The following is a 26,309-nucleotide window of genomic DNA, read 5'->3' as shown; positions in this document are numbered from 1 at the left end:
GCGTGGAGACACAGGGCAATCAAGTGACACATCTGTAGACCTGCAGACCTGGATTATGGTCAGAAGATCCTGATGTTCCAATTTCCTGTGTTCTCTTCCTAAATTTCACTAGTAGAAAGTTAGGAACTCTGCAATGCAGACACCAATAATTTAACATTGGTAGGAAGACCCATGATGGAGATCCTAAAGAAAATGAGATAATGGATGCTTATTTCAGACATTCTTTGATGACCTACATAATGCCAAGAAATATGTGACAGTCTAGACATAGAAAGATGAAAAGGACAAGGCTCTAATCCTGGCAGAGCACCCAAACTAGATGAACAAGGTGGGAAAATATAGCAGTATAGAAAATAAGAAAGAACAACAATAATTTCAAAGGTTTCAAAAAAGGGATGTTGCCAAAGCTGGTTTGGAAGATAAATAAAAGTCTTCTGTGTCAGTGAAGGAGTGGGAACCTTATATGCATGGCTTGGGCTAGCTTTTTTGTGCTTGGGGAAAATGAAAAGCTTGTTGCTGCTTAGTGTATGTGGCTGGGAGTTGACAGTGTTGGAACAATGTATGGGAGGCAGATGAAGCAGAACTATGAAATACCTATGTGAAAAGGTTTTGTAGAGTATACTTCAGTGCTTAGGGTCCACCCGGTGCCTACATTTTCCAGGTTATGTTTCAGAACAAAACAATAGATCCTGAGGATAGTAAGATCTTACTAGATGCTTTGCTACATTTCCTAAATAGGCTTAGAAAAATATGAAATACTTCAGTCTCTGCTTGGAGACTTACAGTGCACACCTGTTTTAAAATCACTCAAAAGGCTCAGGCTTAAGGAAAAAATCTGTTTGTGGTAAAAATTTTTGGTGCCCTGTATCACACCTCTGATGCCCACCTCCCAAGCATCTGCAGAGAGGGTAGACAGTTCCTTGCAGGTTCATAGTGGAAGCTCTGATGGAGAGGAGGGAGTCGTTGACCCCAGGGAAATTCCTCCACTATTGGGGTTGGGAGCCTGTGTATACCCATGACTCCTGTCTTTCAAATGGATGATTCTGGATAGCCTTTTGTATGGTTGTCAGAGGTTCATTTGAAATCAACTTCTCATTGCCTACAGTAGCAACTTCAATAATGTACCCAGATGTTGAATTTTCCTCCATCTCTCCCCTTTCCTTCCCCACTGCCTCTAAGATCACGCCACATAAACTATGTCACCCAAGTCTTTTTGGAGGCTCTGGTTTGGGGGAAACAAAACTAAAACACTATTGAACTTTTGTTGAATAAGGTATTATTTTTCATAAGGGTAAAGTTTTATTTTCCTAAGACACACTTTGCCATGGGAGAGGTTTCCTTTAGGGGCTTTATACATAATTAAATGTTTTGAGAATTGGACCAGCAAGAAAGGGAACAAAAAATGGAGGAGACACTTTGAATTTGGGTGTTGGGGAATGGAGCAAGAAATAATGAAAATAATGATTGAGTTTTGAACATGCTGATACTGAAGATAACTAAGAGTCAGTTGTTTATGTTTAATATTCTGATTTAGGAGATCTTCTTAGTGCTTCTGTGTGTGCCATAATGCAGGAAGAAAGGTGTGGTCATTCACTGAACTGGGATTTTTGTATTTTTGTAGTGGGCATGCTTTAATGAGATTTATCAACTAACTGAAACTTTACCACTTGATTGCAAAACTGAATCGTTACATGGGATTCTTTTTTACAGCAAGCTTGTCCAACCTGCAGCCCATGGTGGCTTTGAATGCAGCCCAACACAAATTTGTAAACTTTCGTAAAACATTATGAGTTTTTTTATGATTTTTTTTTAGCTCATTGGCTATTGTTGGTGTTAGTGTATTTTATGTGTGACCCAAGACAATTCTTCTTCCAGTGTGGCCTAGGGAAGCCAAAAGATTGGACACCCCTGACTTACAGTAAGGGTGAAAACCATAACTGAATTGCAGTCTTCATTTTGATTGCTTTTCTGGGTATGTTCATTGGGTTTTTTCTTAGCTTTTGCATGGCAATGCACAACTTTCTTTTATTGACAGCAACCTGATTCTTTCAAAGGCAGTCTTGTCATTTACACTGCTCATGTAATGATTTAATTTGATAACTACCAATCACTAAGCATTTCAACATTAAACATTAAAGACGTTTAAGGTATTACGTATGGAAGACTATTACATTGCCTGTGTCTGTGTTCCTGGTACAAATTGTCACTACTGGATAGTATTTTTCATTTTAATTGAAGAGGTAACACTTCACCTCATAGCATCAAATAGCGTTGTATCATACAAGTAGTAAAGCTCACATCCAGTTTTCAGTGACAGTGATTTTACTTGCTCTTCATGCTGTGATCACAAGTAGATATAAAGCATTTTGAGGCAGAGCTCTTCAGTTTTTAAATGTTGAGACCGTTTAGTCAGCTGGCCACCATTTCAGATATATTGCCACTATTATGTTCCATTTTAGTTCTTTTAGAGGGAAAATGGCTTGTTTTACTTTGCAGTCTCTTATTGACATCTTTTTTAATATTTCTGTGCCCAATTGCACATATGGCCTTTGCCAGCATTTCCCATAAAATTTTCTACATAGAATTATTTGGTCAAATACATTTAGGATACTCTATAATATCCATTCCACTTTAGTAGACATTATCAGTCCATAATTTATATTAAGGTCTCTGACTTATTCTGCATAAAGAAACTCATTTAACTTGGCTTGACACAAGTTTACTCAAATTTACTTGTTGGGAAATGGTAGTCATTGTTCTGGTTGATTTTAAGTCATACAGAGACAGACTCGTGCACTATACCCCTGCAGTGACACCGAGTGACATTTCACATACTCTGCTTGGTAGTTCACTACCTAGGTCAATCCAGGTGAGAAACCAACACCAACAATATGTAGGAAGGGGAAACAGATTGAGCACAGAATGTCAGAGAAAGTCAGAGTGACCCCAGTTTCTTTTCTCCATATGCATTGATTGTTTCCTGGGATTTTCCTTGCCACTGCGTGGGAAGATCAACCTGAAGTGCAGAGCTTCGGTAGGCAATAGAAAACCAGGCCCAATATAGAAAATTAACAGACATGTATCAAGGTGAAGATTTTTATACACCAGAAATGGTCCATGTGAATTTTTACAAAAAAACTAGTCACAAGGAGGAGTGTTCTTCCCTAAGCTCTCTCTCTGCACACCTTTCTTTGAGGTTGACTTTGGAGATAACTGGCCCCATGTTGTGACTGGAGCTTTGGACTCTGGTAGAGGAGCACAGAGAGCTGATGGCCAGAAGTGGGGTCAGCGAGCCACTTCTGTCCTGTAGGAAATGTGGGGGAAGAGGAAAGAAAATAAAAGGAAATACAGAGAGCTGGATTTTATCTTTGCTTGCTTGCTTATTATTTTTTAATTCAGACTTCCCTGGTTTATACATACTCATTGTGTATGTGTATTTAGTTCTAATTTTATCACATGGGTGTTCATGTGTTGACCACCACAGTCAAGAAAGAGAACAGTTCAGGTCCCACAAGGATCCCTCATAGTACCCTTTGATAACGACACTCCCACCTCTGCTTCCACCTTCCCTAACCTTGGCAGCCAACAATTTACTCCCATTTCTGTTTTTGTTTTAATTTTTTTAAGAGATGGGGTCTCACTATATTGCCCAGGCTTGTCTCTAACTCCTGGCCTCAAGCAATCCTCCTACCTCAGCCTCTGGAGTTGCTGGGATTACAGTTGTAAAACACTATCCTCAGCACCAAACCCTGTTTCTAAAATTTGATTGTTTTAAAGTTTTACATAAATGGAATCTTATAGTAAGTAACCTTTTGGAATTGGCATATGTTTGTCAGCATCATTTCCTGAAGATTCATCAAAGGGGTTGGGCATATGAAGATTTCATTGCTTTGAGTTGCAGGGCAGCATTCCATGGTATGGATGTAGCAATGTGCATTTAACCATTCACACATTGAAGGTATTTGGGTTGTTTCCAGTTTAGAGCTGTTACACATAAAACTCTGTGAATGTACAGGTGTTTGTGTGAACAAGTGTTTTCATTTCTCTAGGATAAATGCCCAAGAGTGCAATTGCTGGTCATATGGTAGTTGCATGTGGTTCGTTTTACAGGAAACTAAAAAAAAAAAAAAAAAAAAAAAAAAAAGTTTTCCTTAGTGGCTTTAACATTTTACACTTAAGAAGACAATGTCTGAATCATCCAGCCTGCTTACATCCTCTCCAAGATCTAGTGCTGTCACTGTTTTGTTTTTTGTTTTTAGCTGTTTTGGTAGGTGTGGAGTGATAGCTCATTGTAGTTTTAATTTGCATTTCCCTGATGTCTAATGATGTTGAACATCTTTTCAGGTCCTTATTTTCCATCTGTTTTTCCTCTTCAGTGAACTGTTTCTTTGTGTCTTCTTCCCATTTTCTAATGGAATCATATGTTTTATACTATTGAATTTTGGGCAGTCTTACTTATTCCAGATACTGTTTCTTTAGTGGATAAGTGGTTTTCAAGTATATCCTCCTGGTTCGTGGCTTTTCTTTACATCCTCTTCACTTGAACTTTCACAGAGCAGAAGTTTTAAATGTTGATGCAGTCTGGTTTATCAGTCCTTCCTTTTAAAGACCATTCAATTGGTGTCAAGTCTAAAAACTCTTTGCCTAGCCTTACATCCCAAAGATGGTTTCCAATATTTTTAAAATAAAAGTTCTATAGCTTTATGTTTTACATTTAAGTTTGTGGTCTATTTTGAGTTGATTTTTAAACTGAGTAAAGTTTCAGTTGATTTTTTTTTTCTATCCTTCCATTGAATTGCATTTTTTCAAAAATCAGCTGAGCCCATTTTTGTAAATCTGTTTCTGGGTTCTCTGTTTCGCTCTATGGATCTATGTGTCTCTCCCTGTGCCACTACCGCATGATCTTGATCATTGTAGCTATATTATAAGCCTCAATATTAGGTAGAGTGATTCTTCCTGCTTTGTTTTTAGTCTAGATTGTTTTAGGCATTCTAAGTCCTGTGTCTTTGCATATAAAATTTAGAATAAGCTTGTCTTTATCTACAAAAGAGAAAGAACAAACCCAAAACCATGCTGGTATTTTGATCAGAATTATATTAAACTTATACACTCGTGTCACTTAATGACAGGAATATGTTCTGAGAAATGCATCATTAGGTGATTTCATCAAACATCATAGTATGTACTTACTATACTCAGATGGCATAACCTACTACATACCTAGGCTGTATAGTATAGACTGTTGCTGCTAGGCTACAGACCTGTACAGCAGATCACTTTACTTAATACTGTAGGCAGCTGTGACATAGTGGTGAGTATTTGTGTTTCTGAACATATCTAAGCATAGAAAAGGTACAGTACAATATAAAAGACAGGAAATGGTATATCTATACTGAACACTTACCATGAATGGAGCTTGCAGAACTGGAGGCTGTTGTGGGTGAATTGGTGAGTGAGTGGTGAGTGAATGTGAAGGCCTAGGACATTACTATACATTACTGTAGACTTCATAAACACTGTACACTTAGGCTACACTGAATTTATAAAAATATGTTTCAGTAATAAATTACTCTTGGCTTACTGTAACTTTTGTATTTATAAACTTTTTAATGTTTTATAAATTTTGACCCATAATAACACTTAGCTTAAAACACACATTGTAAAGCTTTACTAAACTGTTTTCTTATACACTTATTCTATAAGCTTTTTAATTTTGTTAACCTAGGCCTTCACAGGGTCAGGATCATCAATATCACTGTTTTCCACCTCCACAGCTTATCGCACTGGAAGATCTTCAGGGGAGATAACATGCATGGAGCTGTCATCTCATATAATGACAATGCCTCCTTCCAAAAAACTCCTGAAGGACCTACCTCAGGCTGTTTTATGGTTAACCTCTTTTTTTTTAATTTGTAGAAGTAATATATTCTAAAATAACAAAAAAATTATAGCATAGTAAATGCATAAACCCCTAACAATTGTTTGGTATCATTCTCAAGTATTATATGGTATACATAATTGTATATGCAAAACTTTTATGTGACTGGAAGCATAGTAGGTTTTTTACACCATCACCACAAATACAGGAGTAATATATTTCACTACTATGCCATGATGGCTATGATGCCATTGTTGTAAATATGGTCTGGCCATATATGTGGTCCACCATTGACCGAAATGTTGTTTTGCAGCATATAACAGTGTATTAATTTGGGAAGAACAGCAATTATGTTGAATCTGACAATCCATGTGCATAGTATGTGTCTGCATTTATTTAAGCCTCTCCATTTTTTTTCTTTTTCATTAGCATTTTGTAATTTTCAGTATACAGATCTTTTGCATGTTTTGTTATGTGTAAATTACCTGAGTATTTTATTTTATTTGGAACAATTGTGAGTGGTTTTGAGTTTTTAATTTCAGTTTTTACATGTTTATTGTTAGTATGTACAAATTGTAACCTGTGATCTGCTTAACTCCCTTGTATTTCTGATGCTGGGGGGGAAAGCACTCGGTCTTTCACCATTAAATATGATGTTAGCTGTAGTTACTTGTAGGTGTTCTTTATCATCTTAGTTTGTTTTTAAAGTTCAAAAAATTGAGCTATATATAGCTTGACTTACATTTGGGTGACACTTGTAATCTTGCACTAGATATTTCAATGATCTGAAACTTATTAAACATTGACACTACTGTTTTCCCATAGTTCCTAGTGTTGCAAAAAAGGAGAAAAGTTTCGCTATTCCTTGACTGTAACATATATGTTCTTATACATCTATGTTGCTCCATCTGCCTCAGAAAAATGCCCACCCTGGCCCTCTGACTGCTACTGCTACTGTCTGTCTACTTGGCCGGGTTCTGCTTGTTAAAGCCTTGGTTACAGCTGCAGATTAACTACGCAGTCCTCTGTATACTTACCCCCTTTTCAGCAAAGTGCCACTTAAAATGTGCCATTACAATTAAGTTATTTTTCTTTGTTTCCTGATGTTACATCTATGAACTGGCCATATCAGATATCCAGAACAATATTCCTTGCACTCATGCACTGCAGAAAGAGTATCAATGCATGTATCTAGACCAATGGGCAGATCTGTGCCAGCTATATTTGTGCTTAGGCAAAAGAGATTTTACCTTTGGAGGAGACATTACTGGTTTCCATAGAACTATTCTATACTTTTTTGCATATTCTAGCTAAAATCAGTGATAGAAAACTTCCACACCGTGAAATAATATATGGCAGAAGATAACTAGAAATTGGACAGGAAGTTGATACATACTTGATCATCAAAAAATAATCTTTGGAAATTCCGTGTATGAGCTACATTCTGATATGATGTACTGCCCCATTTAGCCATTGGGAAACATTTGGATGGTCCAGTTTTGCAGTTCTAACTCAGTTAGTTACATTCCAGAGGCTTAATGTTTTGAGAATGCTGCATTTTAGTTACAGATTTTACAATACTATGTTATTGTATAATTTCTGCTGGATAGCCTGTGGTTAAAATAAGTCCATCAACTGTTTTTTTCTCCTTTATGGGCACACACAAGAGAGTTTTGCTGAATCACTTTACTCCATATTTAAAACTTTGCAATTTAATACTACTTTTCAGTAACAATAATATGAGGCACATAGGCCCTCTTATTTCTCTCTGATATACTGCTACATAGTCCTTAGAATATCCTTAAATGTCTACAGGTTCTGGTTTTATCAATTTGAAGGTAATTATTTTGCTTTTTATATTTTTCAAAGAAAAGTTGAAACTCTCCAAGTTGTATTCTAAAATACATCTACTGTTTCACACTCTGTATAGACACCACTTAGGCAATTTATATAAGCCCTTAAGAGCTGTGAAATCAGTATATTCTTTCAGAAATTGACAGTGCAATTGTTCTGATACAGAAAGTGACACCATAGAGTATATTAACTGTGTAATTCACAAGCATTTTTTTTGTAAGTCAGAGTTTAGAGAAACAGATCTTTCTTCCTCTTTCCCTATAGACTAAAGCATTTTTGAAAACAAAGTCAACAGAATTTTCTCTCTCCTGTAATTTAAGTTGGAAAGAATGAATCAGTATTTGCTGTACTGGATTGTCATTGGAAGAAATTAAATGTTCTCTAAAAATAACCACTGGTAATCAAAATAGTATTTGCCCTTGATTGCTATTTTTTTAACTTTTTTAAACACTTGAAAAATTCTTTGGATACTTATAATTATTTTTAGCAGCTATAAATAAAAGGGAATATGCTGATTTGAATTACTGTTATCCTTTGAATTCTACGTACTTGGTAATTTCCAGAGACAATATACCTTCTACAGAGCCCTTCACAATATGGGAAAAATAGGACTTGTACTCAGAAACTGAATATTTTCACATATTTTTGTAAATAAAAATAATTATAGGTAGAATAAAATCTATTTAGGCTATTTATGATAGAATATTTTAGGAAGGAAATTCATGAATAGTTGGTCATTTTTACAAGTTAAAGCTGAAAGTATTCATGACATGGTGAATCACTGGTGAATGTGAAAGTCGTATTTATGTATATTTTTGATTTAGGATATTTCATTTCCTTTTTTGAATTATATTATCTGGTTGGTTCATTCTGATATACACTTTGCCTTTGGATAGTTTATGCCATTTTTGACACTATTTCAGCAACATGGGATCAGTGGGTATATATTTATATTATATTGCTGAATTTCTGGAAGTTTTGGTAAAGAAATCAGCTTTTCTACCTCAAAGCAAATAGTTTTCTCTCTAGGTTCTTGGAAAGAGATTTTAAAATTGTTTTCCATGCAGGAACAGAAACCCAAATACTGTATGTTCTTACTTATAAGTGGAAGATAAATATTAGGTACTTATGACCGTAAAGATGGCAACAGTGGACCCTGGGGACGACTAGAGTGGGGAGGAAGGGAGAAGGGCAAGGATTAGAAAACTACATACTGGGTTCCGTACTCACTACCTGGGTGATAAGATCAATCATACCCCAAACCTCAGCATTACACAATATAACCACATAACAAACCTGTACCTGTACCTCCTGAATCTAAAATAAAGGGTGAAATTCTAAGTAAATAAAAATAAAAATTTTTAAAGAAAAGAAGCAAAAAATAAAATTGTTTTCTAAGAGAAAGGAAGGTCTTGGTGCAAAATTTGTCATTTAATTGGCCTTGCTGAAATTCAGTTTTGTTTTGTTTTCAAATCAGATCTTGAAAATTTTAAAACCAAAATGAGGAGTACAGTGTCTGTGCGTGAAGGCCAGGGAGTTGTGCTGCTCTGCGGCCCCCCACCGCACTCTGGAGGTAAGTCAGGCTCTGTTTCTGCTTTTCATATTTATTAAGGTTCAGGGCAAGGCCTGCAGTGCATGTACTGTTATTGCATCTGTAAATTACTCTGAGAAACTTGATAACCTGGGCATTAGCTTCTGTCAGCTGAGTTGGAATATGAGGAACTCTACAAAAAATAATCCATCCAGAGAAGTTTCTAAACAATTGACTCATTGACTTTTGGGGTTTTAAAGACAAGAGAGATCACATTCGCTTCAGTTTCCTAATGGTGCTAAACAATGCTTTGTCATTACACCAGTATCATTTGCTTTTTAGTTTTATGCCATGTCAAATTGGATCTTGCTGTTTGTCTGCCTCTCTTTCTCTCTCTCTCTCTCTCTCTGTCTGTCTCACATACACACAAACTTGTTAGTATGTGCCAATAAGCCTCTTTATATATGTGTGTGTGTGTGTGTATATATATATATGATATGTGTGTATATTCACATCATTTACATTGGGGCCTTGGAAGTGCAAAGTTTATGCTATATTGGTATAAATTGAAATATTACTAGAAATTCAGAACCTTACCAAGATAGTGACCCAGAGTAAAAATGAACTTCAGCACTTATGAAAATAATTTGATTATCTCTCCAGTATGAGCCTAGAGTGCTGGTTTGATTTTCCTATCGTGCTCTCTATTGCAAACTTGGTCACTTGCAGGAACAAAGAGGGCATTATTAATGAATAAATCACTGTTCTCAGAGAAACACACATTTTGTTATTGAGAGGATGAGAATTACTGGGAGATAAACAAGTTAGAGTGGATCTTTCTGACCAGAAGCAAAACTGAGAAGTCTACTTGTCATTATAGTGAAACTTATTCAAAGGAAAACATGCTGGAATTTATTTGTTCTGTGCTATACAAATTACAGTCTTTTCCACCCAGTGAGCTGTCAGTTTTGATCACAAACCCTCAGCCCAATAAAACAGATATCTCCCATCTTCAGGATCTGGCCACTTGAAATTTGTGAACCATCTGGAGACTGCAGAGTTGGAACTTGATTAACAAATAGGATTGCCAGCCATCACGTGATCTGCTGTGGGTTTAAATTGTGTTCTCCAATTTATTTCAAGAGTGTTCATAATTGCTGGAATCTTGACGTTTCAGAAGAACTTTAACTTTGAAGGAAAGCATAGTGCTTCTTGATTGCAAACAAAGTAACTGAAGTCAAACTGTCTTGACAAAAAATTGGGAGTTTGCAGGCTCACATAACTGGGATGATCAAATGGCTTCGAGTAGTGCTGTGTAGTTTTACAAAGACATATGCCATCGAGAAGGACGTGCTGTCTCTCCATGGGGTGTGGGGTTAGTGGATGGCCACCAGTTCTCACTCCTTCCTGGTCTGCCCCAGCTGCAGAGAGAACTTGCCCATAGTCACACCACTCTTGAGGAAGCCACATCTAGTGACTGAGCAAGGCTGGGGTATGAAGGGTCAGCCATTTCTGAACAACACTGGTCATTTCTGATTGAATCCACAGCTTCCTGTCAGGATGACCATGTCTTTGTTGGACCACATCACAGTTCAGTTTCTTTCTCTTCCCAGTTGAATCCTAGTTTTTTTCTTTTCATGGGTTTTGATCATTGATTAAAAGCTTTTATTCCAAACTCTATTTAGGTCTGCTCCCTGAAAACCCAATTTGTTGGATTCAGGGATTGAACCAATTTCATAAACAATCAATTTTTCCCTGTATTTCTTGATTCCACTTCTCTCCATATTGCCTCCATTCCCATGTATATATTCCTTGTGGGAGCACAGGTGGCCTCTGACAGCTCTAAGCTCTGTGATCCTTAATGCTAAATATCCTAATGAAGCAGACACCCTATTTCTCTATGGCTCCTGATTCTTTTAGAATCGGCCCTATTTATGGGAGCCCTGAAGCTGAGGGCTTGAGTCAGTGCACCTACTGACAAGCACTGGAATGAGAAAGAAGCAGTTTCCAAAGGAAGTGTTTTATTATGAGAAAAAAGAGGGAGATATATTAGACGGAAATAAATAATTGCTAAAACTACATCTAGGAAGGAAGTATCAAAATAATTTAAATTTATATTGTCTCAAATGGACATAAAATAATTGCTGGATAGTCTTGGTTGTGATCAGTTTTATAGGTGTTGACCCAATTTAAAATTCCAACTGAGTGGTTTTCTTTAAGTATTATTATGATTAGATACATTCACTGATTGGAAAGGAGGAACTTTTTGGTTGGCTAAGTATGCACACATTGAACATGTCTTAGTAAGCTGTTGGATGAAGCATGTCCCAAAAGATGAATCTATTCAAATGTTATAAAATTGGAGAACTGTTAGCCCATCACACCTATCCTAAGTAATGATATCCTGATTTTTCTCTGCCTTTGGTGACTTTCAAAGGTAGTCCTTTCATTTTTTTTTTTTTTTTTTTGAGATGGAGTTTTATTGCCCAGGCAGGAGTGCAATGGCGTAATCTCGGCTCACAGCAACCTCCACCTCCCGGGTTCAAGCCATTCTCCTGCCTCAGCCTCCAGAGTAGATGTGATTACAGGCATGTGCCACCACACCCGGCTAATTTTGTATTTTTAAATTAGAGACAAGGTTTCTCCATGTTGGTCAGGCTGGTCTCAAATTCCAGACCTCAGGTGATCCGCCCACCTCGGCCTCCCAAAGTGCTAGGATTACAGGCGTGAGCCACTGCGCCCAGTCGAGTCCTTTCATTTTTAAAACACTAGGTTGAGATGACAGTGGAAGTCAAATAGGTGAAGGTGGGAAGAAATCCTCCCAGATGTCAGACATGAACCCATAAGAACCCAGAGCATGCATAGGAGAGCAAATAGCATTGACCAAAAGCATACTTCCCTCAGTTCCAGATTGTGCAGACTTAGATGCTAAAAAATGTGGTGCTCGTTGATCCAAGTGTCTGTAATGCTGAGGTATTCACAATTCACATCCATTGTCTTAACACATTGGCTTATGAACTTCTTGAGGACAGGTCTATGTTGGTGTTTGTCTGCACCCAAGAGTCTAGTACAAGGCTGGTTTGTAACAAACAGTAAATATTGGTTGAAGAAATGAACACATTCATGTAAGGAATACGTTTTTAAAAATTTGGCCAGTTATACATGCTTTTTGAGAGTTCACTGGAAACTTTGTGGAGATATAATCTTTTAACAGCCAAAATGCCCTGGGTGCCAACCAGACAGGTGCGGGCATTGACAGGTCAGAGTAAACTCTGTCCACAGCAGCTGGTATCAGCCCTGCTTCATCACCTTTTTGACTCATGGCCTTTAATTCAGAAGAGGGTGTGAGCCAGGTCAGAGATCAGCTGAAGTTGTCACTCCAGGGTGTAGCAGTACAAGCGATTAGGGATTAATCAGAGAGCTCATGGCCTACACTGTGGCCCATTTGGTTTTCTTCCCACAAAGTCGCACAGTTTCTACAGGACATGTGCTTGCCCTTGTTTGTCTTCCACACTTTGTGTTACCTTTATTATTCACTTCCCATTTCTTCATTTCTTCATCTTGGTTCCTTCTCTGTGGTTAGAAATGTTTAAATTTTGTTATTTTTATGATTACTGAAGATGCAATCATATTTTAATTGTCTGTTGTATTCCCTCTTATATCAGCCTAACACAGTAAGCAAAGAAAGGCAGTAATAATAATAATAATAACCAGCTGGGCACAATGGCTCATGCCCGTAATCCCAGCACTTTGGGAGGCCAAGGCAGGCAGATTGCTTGAGCTCAGGAGTTCAAGACCAGCCTGGGCAACATGGTAAAACCCCACGTCTACCCAAAATACAAAAAATTAGCTGGACGTGGTGATGCACACCTGTAGTCCCAGCTACTCGGGAGGCTGAGGTGGGAGGATCGCTTGAACTCAGGAGGTGGAGGTTGCAGTGAGCTGATCGTAACACTGCACTCCAACCTGGGCAACAGAGCAAGACCCCGTTTCAAAAAAAAATAAAAATAAAATAAAAATAATCATAATAGTATTAGCCTCTGTCTATTGAGTGTTGCTTAGGTGCCAAGCAGTATTCTAGTCCTTTGTGGAAATTACCTGCTAGTGAGATTCTTTTTGGGTAAAAGTATGGGGAGGAAGATGAGTGACAATGTACAGTAGAGTCTGGAAGCTGAGTCCTGGAGATGCTAAGAGCGTGGGCTCTTAACCAGCCATTGCCTAGTGCCTTGAGCCCAGACTTCCTGCTTAGAAATGGCGCATGAGTCACGAGGCCAGAAACTAAGCTTCAGCGCAAAGCCCTCCAGCTTTTATTTAGGGCTACACTTTGGGAATTTGCAAAGTGTGCCTCAGAGAGGAGGCGGCCAACCTAAAATCACAGAGCTGTGAAGAAGTAAAACTAGAAGCTGGAGGCTCTGACTCATGACCAGGGCTCTTTCTAGTATGGCATGCTCTAAACCAGCACCCTGTTGCTGTTCTCCAAATGAGAAGGCACAGAGTCCTCAGCAGAAGTGACACTGTCCTAAGCCAAAAGCTTCTGATGTTTCAAAATCAGAGGCAGCACAGTTCATGGTTTTGTTTTAATTTTCCAGCCCATTGTTTAACACATCGGCAATGCTTAAAATCACATTAGAAGAAATATCCCCAGAGTTAACTAAATGTTTTGACTCATAGTAAAATTGTGTTAAAATCTTCTCTTAGTGCAGTAAGTTTATAACTTTCTTTTGCTTATTTAGGATAAAATCCAGAAATGTTCTCCACAACTAGATTAGGAAGATAGATGTGGAAAAGGCCTAAATAAGGATCCCAAAGTGTGGAAACTGCATATGTTAGTCGTAATTCCTTAATTCATCTATGTAATTTATGAGATAGTATCAGCAACTTGAGGCAGATTTGCATAAGAGCATTTGCCATTTGTTTGATACTATAATAACAAAAAAAGGATTTTATGGTGGGAGACAATGAGGAATTTTCCTAGGAATCCCTGTAACCTCACAGCAACAGACTACTGTCATCTGAGAGGGTTCTTATCTCCCCATCGTTCTGTGTCATTTTCTGCCACTTCCTAGTCATTGCTTTCTCTGCAGAGCAATCCAGCACCTTTATGAAGCAAGAGGAATTAGCCTCCCAAAATATGTTAGAAAACTAGGAAATCAAAAGCCAGAAATAGAGGACTGGACATGTATCACCTGCAGCATAATTATTAATCTAGTTATCGGTCATGTGAAAAGCTGGGCGTTCGTGTTAATTACCATTCAGTTGCTGATATCACTACACAATCATTAGACATTCAGATACACGAGAAAAATTACCCTGTTTTCAGTAAGGTCATAAGACTAGTTCATGGGCACCTTATGATAAATATTAATCACTCAGGAATTCATAGGTTAATCAAGTTATTACATACATGCATGTTAATGAAGAGATGAGTTCTGTTCAACAATGGCTGATAAAAATTTATTCTGAGTAGAAGACAGGCTTGAGTTTGTCCCAATGTTTAATCAGTAAATGACTTTTGTGTCTTGATTCAGCTTTCCATATCTCTGCTATGCACATATTCTTGAAATGGAAGTCTTGTACACTGCCATTCACATATTATAACAACATAGCCCTTGGGATGGAAAAAAGAGAATGTGAGATGCCAAACAGCAGGTAATAGAGGCTGAAGTGACATTATGCTAAAAATTGCCTTGTAAACCCTGATGTGACAAAGGTGAGGACTGTTAGCAACATGCCCAGATGGCATGGGATTTACAACTTAGGTATCAACATCTTTATTTTTTTTTTCTTTGCCCAAGATGGATAGACTGAAAAACAGAAGTCAGCTCAGGTAGCTTAGCTGGGAGAACCTGAAGAAAAGGCACTAAATAGGCATCTTCATCTCTAGGAAGACTTGTCCAGTTGCTAGACTTCATCAACGCAGTGAGACACATGACTAGTGTTTTTAGATGTGATTGTGTCTCAAAACAACAATTTCCTCAAACAATTTAATCTGTAAGTATAATACAGCTTCATCTTAGGCACACAGTTTTCCTTGAACAACACTTTGCTACTGTTCTGCAGGTAATACAGTTAAACTTTACAATGGGCCAGGTGTGGTGGCTCACGCCTGTAATCGTAGCCCTTTGGGAGCATGAGGAGGGTGGATTACCTGAACTCAGGAGTTCAAGACTAGCCTGGGCAACATGGTGAAACCCCCCTCTACTAAAATACAAAAAAAAATTAGCCAGGCATGGTGGTGTGTGCGCCTATAGTCCTAGCTACTTGAGAGGCTGAGGCAGGAGAATCGCTTGAACCCTGGAGGCAGAGGTGTCAGTGAGCCGAGATCGCGCCTTGCACTCCAGCCTGAGCAACAGAGTGAGACTCTTGTCTCCAAAAAAAAAATAAAATAATAAAATAAAATTTTAATAAAATAAACTTTAAAACATTAGCATTTTTCAGAGTCTTGAAGTCAAGAATACATAATATATGTGTAGGTAATGTCAAAATAAAAAAGATACAGAGATGAATCTCTAAATTTGATGTTTTATTTGGGAAGAAAGAATATGCTTTCTAGCTGGGCACGGTGGCTCATGCCTATAATCCCAGCATTTTGGGAAGCCAAGGCGGGCAGGTAGCCTGAGGTTGGGAGTTTGAGACCAGCCTGGCCAGGATGGTGAAACCCCACCCCATCTCTACTAAAAATACAAAAAGTAGCCGGGTGTGGTGGCAGGTGACTGTAATCCCAGCTACTTGGGAAGCTGAGGTGGGAGAATTGCTGGAACCCGGGAGGCAGAGGTTGCAGTGAGCCGAGATCGTGCCGTTGCACTCCAGCCTGGGCAACAGAGTGAGACTCTGTCTCCAAAAAAAAAAAAGAATATGCCTTCTGCAGTGGACGTGGTGGCTCACGTTTGTAATCCCAACACTTTGGGAAGCCAAGATGGGAGGATCCCTTGAGGCCAGGAGTTTGAAACCAGACTGGGCAACATAGCAATACTTTGTCTCTTTAGGGGGGAAAAAAAGAATTAAGAATATGCTTTCTGGCTCCCATCACATTTGTATCAGAGGTCACTGTGTAAACTGCTTCTCTAATAGCCCAGTGGTTTCCACCTTCCCTAAAGGAGTAGGTGCAAAAGTTGCATGACAGCAGCACTTATGTCACCACAAACTGCAAGATCAAGACTAGGAAGCGGATGATTGATAGGCTATTGAGAAATTGGCATTTGTACAATAGAATATTACTGCTTATTTATTGCTCCTATCCTGGGGATAGGTTAGCATGTCATGGCAAACAGTTAGGTAATCCATCTGTAGAATGAATGAATCTCAAAATTGTAAACTATTTTTTTGAATATGTCAATACTGATGTGACTATTGACATTTTCAGGAGTTCAGAATATTAACAGATTCATAGTTGCATTAAGACAAGTATGTTCTGAATCGATTGACACATAAACCTTAGCTGCTTTTATATGGATAACTGTAAAATATTTTGATATCTAAAGGAAACATTTGTTGTACTGTATAGACCATTTTGTAGTTGGAAATGGAGATGAAAATCCTAAATTTCTCCAAAGTGCCTGAATGTGGAAGCTGTGAATTTAAAATATTCATTGAGCCTGCCTTCCAACTTTCCTTTTTTTTTTCTTTCTAAATCTGTCCATCCAGGCATCATTCCATCCATCCATCCACCCACTGTATTCATTCATTGATTTACTCAAGTATCCATCAAATAGCTTTTTATTTGTGGAAGATGTGATATATCTTATAATAAGCTTTTATTATAATAAATATGTTTCTTCACTTGAATAAGATTGATATTAAGTAAGAAAAACTGAGCATATTGCTCATGAAGTTGATAGAAATATATCCAAATTGATACTTGTTGAATACTGCCCGAAACCACTCCCCAAGAGAAAAGCACTGAGTTGAGTTTGCAGGAAATAGGAAGATAGATAGGAATTCTGTCCTCAGGTAATGAAAATGATGAGTTTGCTAGTGACTAGTTAAGCCTGGAATGACAATAATAGGTGCCATTATTATTGGCCAGACACAGAGCTTATTGCTCCTAACAGAACTTCAAGGAAGAGATTACTACTCTCATTCTACATTGACAAGCCAAGGCTCAGAGCAGTTAGGTGATTTGTCCAAACCCATGTCATGGTAGATTTGGGCACCTAGGTCTGTTGCTTTCTGTGTTTTTGTTTTTGTTTTTGTTTCTTTTTTCTTTTTTCTTTTTCAGAATGTCCCTCTGTTGCGCAGGCTGGAGTGCAGTGGCACAATCTTGGCTCACTGCAACCTCCACCTCCCGGGTTCAGGCGATTCTCATGCCTCAGCTTCCTGAGTAGCTGGAACTACAGGCACACGCCACCACACCCACCTAATTTTTGTATTTTTAATAAAGATGGGGCTTGGCCATGTTGACCAGCCTGGTCTCAAACTCCTGACCTCAAGTGATATGCCCGCTTTGGCCTCCTGAAGTGCTGGGATTACCGGCGTGAGCCACCATGCCCAGCTGGTCAGTTGCCTTCTGATGGAAACTTTTCCTGTGCTCACAAACATTATAGGCTTCAATTTTTTTTTATTTACACATTTTCCACCTTCTAAAACAGTGTTTCTCAGACTCCTTTAATAGATACAATGTAACAATGAAAACCTTTTTAAGTACCACCGTTCTGCAATCACACTCACATATACGCATATATGAAGGAGGCAGAGAGGGTACAAACTGGGCACCTAGAGCTAGACTGCTTAGTTCCAATTCTAACGCTGACATTACAAGCTATGGAATTTGGAATAGGTTGCCTAACCTCTGTATCTCTTATTTCTTATCCGTACATGGGGAATAATCACAGAACCTACCCTTATAGGATCATTGTGAATATTTAAGAAGGCAATCTATGTGAATTGTTTGAAATATCTGATTTATTTATACACATGCAAATATACTACCATCTTAATATGTTTATGGAAAAATGTAAAAATTTAAAATATCTAAATAAAAGTAAATCTATGAAGGGGATTAACTATACTTTCTTTCTGTACCCTGTGGGATTGTCTGGCTGGGAATATCTGTACCCCACTTTAGAAAACATGATTCTAGAAAATGTTTGGGTTTCTTTCCTCCTTGGATTATCTGTGGTTGAGGATGAAAAAGTTCAAACAATTATGTTTAGAGAAAAGGAATGGAGATGGCTTTGAGATGCCCATCATGTACTAGCATCAGTGACCCCAGGGGCCCAGCCAGTACACTGCAACTGACTTCAGCTGATTGGCCCAGGGAGGACACCTGCCACAAGATGAGCCAATCAGATGCTCTCTCCTGAGAATTGACTTGTAAGCCTACAAGTCTGAATTTGAGAGTTTGAAACAGAGCCTTTCTATCATGTAGATTAGGCAGCCAAGAAAGCTGATGCCTCAGGAGCAGAGATGTAGCCAGACAGAAACAAGAAGAGACCAGGGGCAGAGATTAAGGACGAAAGACTGCCTGGGCTGCAGGCTCCCCAGCTCTCATTTCTTGGTAGCTGTTTTCTAGCCCTTGGGTTCTATGAAACAGCTCATGTCTGTATATCACATTCTGATCCTTAGGCTGACTCTGGTAGGTTTCTGTTTCTTACAAACAAAAGCTCATAACTAATGCAATGGACATCATTTTAGGATGATATGTATGTATGTATGTATGTAGTAATGAAACATGCAAGGGGAATAGGAAATTTAATGTAAAAAATAGAGAAACAGCAGCTATATATTTTGACAGCTGTCCCTGGGGCTGTCACAGCATCCCTTTTGGATTAAAGTCAGCAGGGAACATACCAGAAAGAACTCTGGAAAGAGTCAGGGTCATGGAAACAACTTTGAGAAGCTGGATTCATTCATTCATTACTACTTACACTTTAAGTCTACAGGCGAATTTCCCCCAAGCATCAGAAATGCCCCTGACCACTTCTTACATTTTTCTCACAGCAGCATGGCTTCACACTTCCCCCTTCCATTTTATTCCCAGATCCCCTAACTGGTCTGCAGTAGTAGGATGAGAAAATAATTCTTTCTCACTCTAAAGACAGCCGAGTCTTCTTGCTCTGATTCCATCCACCCACAGACAGAGGAGCCTTAAGCCCATCAAATAATTACATGTGGAAACTCAGGGGCTTAAATCCACTGTTCGAGAGAGAATGCTTCAGCAGAATTTATTCTGACATGGCAGAATTCTGACCTGTATTTTCTGCTTTAAGTAAAAAATTATCTATAAATCAAGAATGGTAAAGGCTTTGTCTCTTATCCCAAAAAGAAACAGAATGACCATTAGTTGATGCTTTTGGTCAAAAAAAAAAAAAAAAAAAAAAAGACTATAGGAAACACCAGGTGAGATCCAAGAATTGATCTGTGCACTAGCAAGTGGGGGAAATAAAACGTTGGTTACTTCCATTACAATGCATGTGTGTGTACCTGTGTTTTAATTAATATTACACATGCTACTGTAACAAAGAAACCTTACAATGTATTAGATCAATTGATGGGTATTTCTTACACAGATAAAGTCCAAATCAAGTGTTTTTGGTCATAGGGCAGTGTTTCGTAAACTCTAGTGGCTCATTTAGGGGGCTTGTTTAAAATGTAGATTCCACAGTCCCACTCCCAGAGATTCTGGCCCCATAGAGTGGGATCTTTCCTGGAAACCAGCATTCTTTATCAGTAACCCAGGAGAGTCTTGATTCAGATGGTTTTTGAGCCATACTTTGAAACACTTTGCCTTCAAGTCATACAAATGTAAATGCTTTCAAAATCCATTTAAAGGAATAGAGAAATATTTATGCCAGAGCAAGTGCAAGAGTTGAGGTATTTTTGTGGGTGAATTTTATTAAGTAGGACATTTTAAACTCTAAAACAAAGTGAACTTTGTGGCTTACATGGAACATTGACACTCATTTATTTATAAGCTACGTAATTTCCATCTCAGCAGGTTTTTTTTCCCTAAACTTTAGCTGTCTTGGAGAGACAAAAGTATGAGGATAATTTTTTTAAAACTTTTACAAAAATGCTGTCTTGGAGAGCAAAGTTGCTAGTCTGCCTAGTTGTGTAACTGAAATTTCCTGGCTTTCATCCGTCCACCTGCCCAGGTGTGGAGTAGCTGGTGGGTGCTTCGTAGTCAACTACACTAATGCTCACAGAGACTGAGCACCTCTCTTACCACTTGGTTAAGGTTTTGTAGTTTTTGATCCTCACAGGCACCGCTTGGCACCTCACCCCAGAGTAGCTTGGATTTGTTTTTGTTGTTATTGTTGTTACTGTGCGCCTGTGCCTGCGATTGTTGCTCTGTCTGAAGGAAAACACAGGTTGCTCTTGTGGGAAGGGAATTTCAAAATTGATCCCCTTCCTTTTGAGATGTGGCTTTTATTTAAAACCTGTTTTTCCTCCTTAAATTGAGCAAGTTGGACTTTGAAATGATACCAGGGTTAAAGGTAAGAAATTGTAGAATGAATCATGCATGAAGTTTTCAGTAAGAATTCTTTCACAGAAACTGCACAGTGATCACCTTTCCCTATTCCCACAGGTCTGCAGCAGCCAGGCAAGTGATTCAAATGAAAGGAGGGCTAGGATTTGAGGCTTGGGCAATTATTTTTCCTGGTAACAGCTAAATCTCTAAACAGCGTCATTTACTTTATTTGCATTTTTTAAAATATAGAAAATGCAGTTCTTTTTTGAGTTTATTAAGGATTTGGCACATGCATTTCCCATTTGCTGATTACAGTTCTTACCATGGCTTTTTTTCCTAACCATGGCTAAGTTAATTTCATTAGACACAGACACATTTTGTATATAAAACACATGGAGATATTTTTCACTATTTATGTGAAATTTGCTCTGCATCCATCAGCTTTCACTAGGTTATGTTGCAGCAACAAACAACTCCAAAGTCTCCGAGGCATCTAAGAATAAAGATTAATTTCTTATCCATGTAGCCTCTAAGCAGTGGGTTGGCTGAATCTGTATTCCATGTGATTTTGTTGTTTTGGGAAAGAGTGGTCCCAACCTGGGACATGTCATTTTCATGACACAGAGAAAATAAAGCTGTCTGAACTATGCAAGCTGTTCACAGGTGGTATATACATCACTTTTGTTCATTCCATTTTCCAAAGTAACTGTTATGGCCAGTGCTGACCAAATGGGCCAGAACTGTCCTGCCACAGAGAGGAGCAGCAAATAATAATAACGTAATTCACCACATGCTCTTATTTTTTTCTTGAGTTATTTGACCTTTGTAGTCTTCCTTTCAATTTTTCCATGTTTGACAGAGATCTGCATATGATAACCAGTCTACATTATTCCAACTCTACTATAAAGAAAACAATATATAATAATGAAAAATTGTGTAAAATTCAATGTAGAAGGGATTGTGGTAAACTGAATGTTCCACCTGAAGGGTTCATCAGCTGCTTAGCTCCAGTGGATTATTGCCATGGAGAAAGTAAATTTTTAAAGAAAAGACAGAAACTGTATGCTGGTAAAATTTTCCAATTTTTTAAAAATGGTATGGATGAAATACTACATGGTTTGAAGTTGCCTTCAGGCTACAGGACACAGCTGAAAGTCTGCTCCTTTAAGGACATTCTTTACTGATAATAAAAAAAAATGAATAAGCCTCATTCACTTAGCAATCTGAGGGAATACAAATATGAGAGACAGTCAAGAGGATGGTTTATAAAGTCTTTAAAAATCCACTTTTCATTAGATTCAGGGGTACATAAAATAATTCCAAATGAAGCTAATTAAAGCAGCTAATTATAGGCCCTTGGAGGCCTGTCTTATCTGAAAGTAGTGTCTCAGTCCTGAAAATAGTTTTCCAAATTTGTTTTACATACTTTTTCTGAAGTAATTAAACATTCTCCCCTTCCAGTCTATTTTACATCATTACTTTTCTTAGCAAATGTTTTATGCCCCCAAAGTGAGGATAAATCAGTCAGCTAAGCACAACAGAGTAGGGGAAGTCTAAAGAGTGAGATTCTATTATACATAAATACAAACTCTGTAATATTTCAGATCAATTTTACCTGGAAGAAGGTGAATTTGAAAGATCAGTTGACAGATGTCAGCTAAAGCTCAGTTCCAGTGAGGACACGTTATGTTCCCCAAAGTAAACACCATAACTAAGCAGAACTGTGCCTAATTCTATTGTAGCTATAAGTAAATCGCTTTTGTTTCCAATGTAAATTTTATGTAAATTCAGAAATTTAAGGACCTTTTCTTTTTTTCTAACATATGCAATGTTTTCAGTGACATTATTATATCTGAAAGTATTAGGCGTTTTGCAGCCCACTCCTGTTACTTCTTCTAAATTCTGATTTGGTTTTTATACAGCCTGCCACATTCTCTCTGTACCACTACCATTTACTGAGCACCTTCCACACTGAGTAACATTGTTAGCACTGCCTTCCTGGCAAGACTATCTAATTGATGGGTTGATACGTGAAATACAATTGGTAAAGTCTGTGTTCCCAGTAGAGACTCCTTATTTTCTCTCATGGTTTTATACTTCTGTCAGCATATGTTCTGCTTAGACATCATTTGGGTGATATTGAGCAGCATTTTCACAGTGTGTTCTTACAGAATGGTAATAGGCCCCATGGAAAAGTATGAGGACAATTTAAAAAGAAAACTTTTTCAAAAATGTTAGGAAAACAAGAGTGCATCTTTCTTTTATTTCTCAGAGCTTTTAATGGGATAATATTGATTTTACCTATCAAAGAGGAATAATCTAGCATGCAACATTTCCTAAACTTACTTAAGAAGAAAACTCTTTGTTTATGGTGCATCTTGCAGGACCAGATGTTCTGAGCAGCACGCTTCAGGAAGTGGTGACCTAGCTTAAAGATAGGGTTCACCAGTAATTTTCAAAAGATCCTCTGCCAAGTGCTCTGAAGGTTTGTGAAAATACTCAAGGGGGCAGCTTTGTGTACAAACGCTAATTTTCATAACTTTCTCTTCAAATAGAGTGATTTTTTTTACCTATTTTAAATGTTATTCTTCCATATGAGTATTTTTAAAGATAGGACACTGGGCTGACAAATTATAAAGAAAGAGAAAGAAAGAACAAAAGGAAGAAAGGAATGGATGGAGGAAGCAAGGTAGGAGGAAGGGAGGGAGGGAGGGAGGGAGGGAGGAAAGGATAGAGAGAGGAGTCAAGGATAGTGAGTAAGTAGAGTCAGTTGCCTGAGTTTATTCAGAATCAGCTTGACTGTTCACTTCCTGATGCGTTAGTGGGTCATTTCTTTCCTATATCATTGTGAAATCTGGAGGAGTAAATGAAGGGATGCTTTGACTAGTTAATGTACTTCTGGCATTTGTAAATTCAGTTAATTATGTATGGATCACATTACATCTGTTCTGGTAATAACAGGTTGGTGTTTACTGGTGGGGAAACTAGTCCATCAATCATCTGTAGTCATTGATCTTCAGATAAGGGGACCCATTCTGGCGGGCTTACAGTAACCATGGTGTGTTTTCAGCTCTACTGCCAAAACATATTGTATTCCACAAATCTCTTAAGAAGGCCTATTCTGTTTCCACTTGAGATGTGAAATGACATCTGAAGTGGTGATACATGTAGACTTAAAGCAATCTTTTTCAGTCATTATAACCTTTAAGCACCACTAATATCCCCCAGGATTCTTTGACCTTTTCTCTCTGTATTACGCTTTTTGACAACTCAGAAAGAGAAGCAGTACACCTGACATCTGGTATAAACATGAAGTGTTAATTCTCAGCACACACTTAATATTGCCAGCCACTTACAGATACTCATGTGATGTGTTTTGTTTTTCCCGTGGCTCTCACATGAAATCTATATGGGTTTTCTTAATTCAGTGCTAGTAAGCAGTAAAAGTTATTTTTGGTTTTCATAACTGTGGATTTGAGTCTCAGATTCACAGGTTAGGTGGAGGGCAGGGGTTGGACAGTCCTGAGCCATACAATGGGAGGATTGTGTTCTCTACAGTACAAGAGTAGAGAGTAAGAAGAATTTATAGGCTATTAGAACAAGATACAGATACATAAAGAGAATTGTAACATCCACAGGGTGCAGTTAAGGCATTGAATCTTTCTGTGAGTGGAGTGTAGGAGAAGCAAAATTCCGTATTTCCAAAATGCATTGATTCACACTGCATCTCATAAAAGGTGTTAAAGAATTCATGACTTCTTTCTGATCCTTGGTGAAGTATGTTGGAAGTATGTATTCCAGATTGAGAAACATCAAATATCTTCAACAAAATTGAAAGAAATGCTGTTTTGCTAAAACCAAGTCATCACAATTAGAACATCATAATGCAATGTAGGCATTTTCCAAGAAGTAAAATGAGTTTAAAAATCCAAATTTAATGGATATTCCAATAACTCTGAATTGCAAGAGCTTAAAAATAAGCTAAAAATTGACTTCTTAGTCAAAGAAAGTGCCATTAAACAGATAACCTGTGAGTCTCAGTTGAAGTGTTATGTAGAGAAATGTTAAAACAAAAAATATGAGACTGTTCTGTCCGAGGAATAGTTTCTATGTATATTTTTGTGAACTTCCAGTTTTTGTACACATGCTTGGGGACAGATTTCTAAGATAAATTGTAATAGTATGGAACAACCAACAGTTGGATTAATAGTACTGTAGAAACCTTTAGACAAAATAAATGTAAGAGAGTTTATTTGATCAAAGAATGATTCATGGATCAGGCAGCACAAAAAACCTGGAAGAGGTTCAGAGAACTCCGCTCTAGCAACAAAAGTGAACGAATTTTATAGGCTGAACATGAAAGCAAATAGAGAAATTATCTAATTGGTGATAGCTAGGTGTTTGCCTAATTGGGGTACAATGTGACCAGGCATTTGCCTTACTTAGCTGGATATGATTCAGTGGGAGGTTCGTATCTGTGTAGCCAGTTGCCTGGTTGGCTGTTCATGATTGGCTAAGTCTTGCTTTGTTTGGTTTTAGTCAGTTAAAAAAATGTTTCCAAGATAAGTTCCAGTTTGTTTACCTAAGAGCTCTGGTCTCAGAGACAGCCTCAGGTGAATGGCCTTCTTATTTACTTTAACATTACCCAGGACCACAGTAAGACATTCTGATAAAGGACATAACATATAGCCCTTATATATATGCAAGGCTCTTGAATAATTTGTTCATGGGAGACTGCTTCTTCTAAGCTGTGTGTAGTGCATTGGCAAAAGAAATAGAGAACCTTTACACTTGAAATAAAAAATAATATAATAGAATGAAGAACTGTCTAGACAATTTTACTCTATGTTAGTTCCAGAAGGATACTAGTTAAGACTTTGGGAAAACAACCTTCAGTTACTCTTTATGAAACAATGATGTGACTTCATTAGAAGACAAAAAGAGAGATGAATGATATGAAATTCTCCCAAGATCAGAGAATACAAGAGCACCTCATGTAGGGTAATTACTCTGAAAGGCAAAGGAGATTCTTACAAAGCTGCATACAAGATTTCAAATGAAAAGTCTAGAACATAAATACCCTGTCTAATTACAAAGGGTTACCACAATCTCTGCCATAAATTGGGAAATGAGATGGGAATGCATATGGTTGAGAATGGCCCTCAAGACCTGGCCCCATTAGGAAATGCATTGACAAGGATCCAAAAAGCAAGCCAGTTTTAGGCCTCAATTATGTCCCCTCTAAAGACAGGGATAACTTCCAAATCTCTGTTAAAAGAATTAACACATGCACTGACTCCTGAGTGAACATTCCATATCCTTGATTTTCTTTTTCTGTGATACCTTTGAAAAACCAACCGTTGTTACTGTACCTGGGAGATAATCCAGGATAAGACTTACTCAATGCCAATCTTTTATTAAAGGCCTACAACATTATGTTCTGGAGAATTTTGTTTTCCTTTTTTTTAAACATTAGTTAGATCAGATTTTCAAAAGCATCTCAGAAATATTCCTAGTCTTAAATCCAGGGATTTGTATAACACAAACTTGCAAGACCAGTGGGAAATTAATTTCCTTTGAAGAACATTAGCTTGAAGTTTGCACCCTCCCACAGTGGAGCAGAATTTATTCAAATG

The 26,309-nt window shown here is 37.9% G+C and overlaps 1 protein-coding gene across 3 annotated transcripts in view; it reads left to right on the top strand.

The window, feature by feature from the left end:
* The window catches only part of CNTN3 (contactin 3), a 339,006-nt gene that overhangs the window by 171,665 nt on the left and 141,032 nt on the right, over positions 1-26,309 (top strand). For all 3 annotated transcript variants that reach the window (XM_005547627.5, XM_015446200.3, XM_065538896.1), the window contains exon 5: positions 9,210-9,305. In XM_005547627.5, coding sequence (XP_005547684.3) covers positions 9,210-9,305 — 96 coding nt within the window. The remainder of the gene's footprint in view (positions 1-9,209; positions 9,306-26,309) is intronic.

This window comes from Macaca fascicularis, chromosome 2 (genome assembly GCF_037993035.2).
Source record: "Macaca fascicularis isolate 582-1 chromosome 2, T2T-MFA8v1.1".
Classification (NCBI taxonomy): Eukaryota; Metazoa; Chordata; class Mammalia; order Primates; family Cercopithecidae; genus Macaca; species Macaca fascicularis.
Note: the sequence above shows the minus strand (reverse complement) of the source record. Positions and strands in the feature narration are given on the sequence as shown.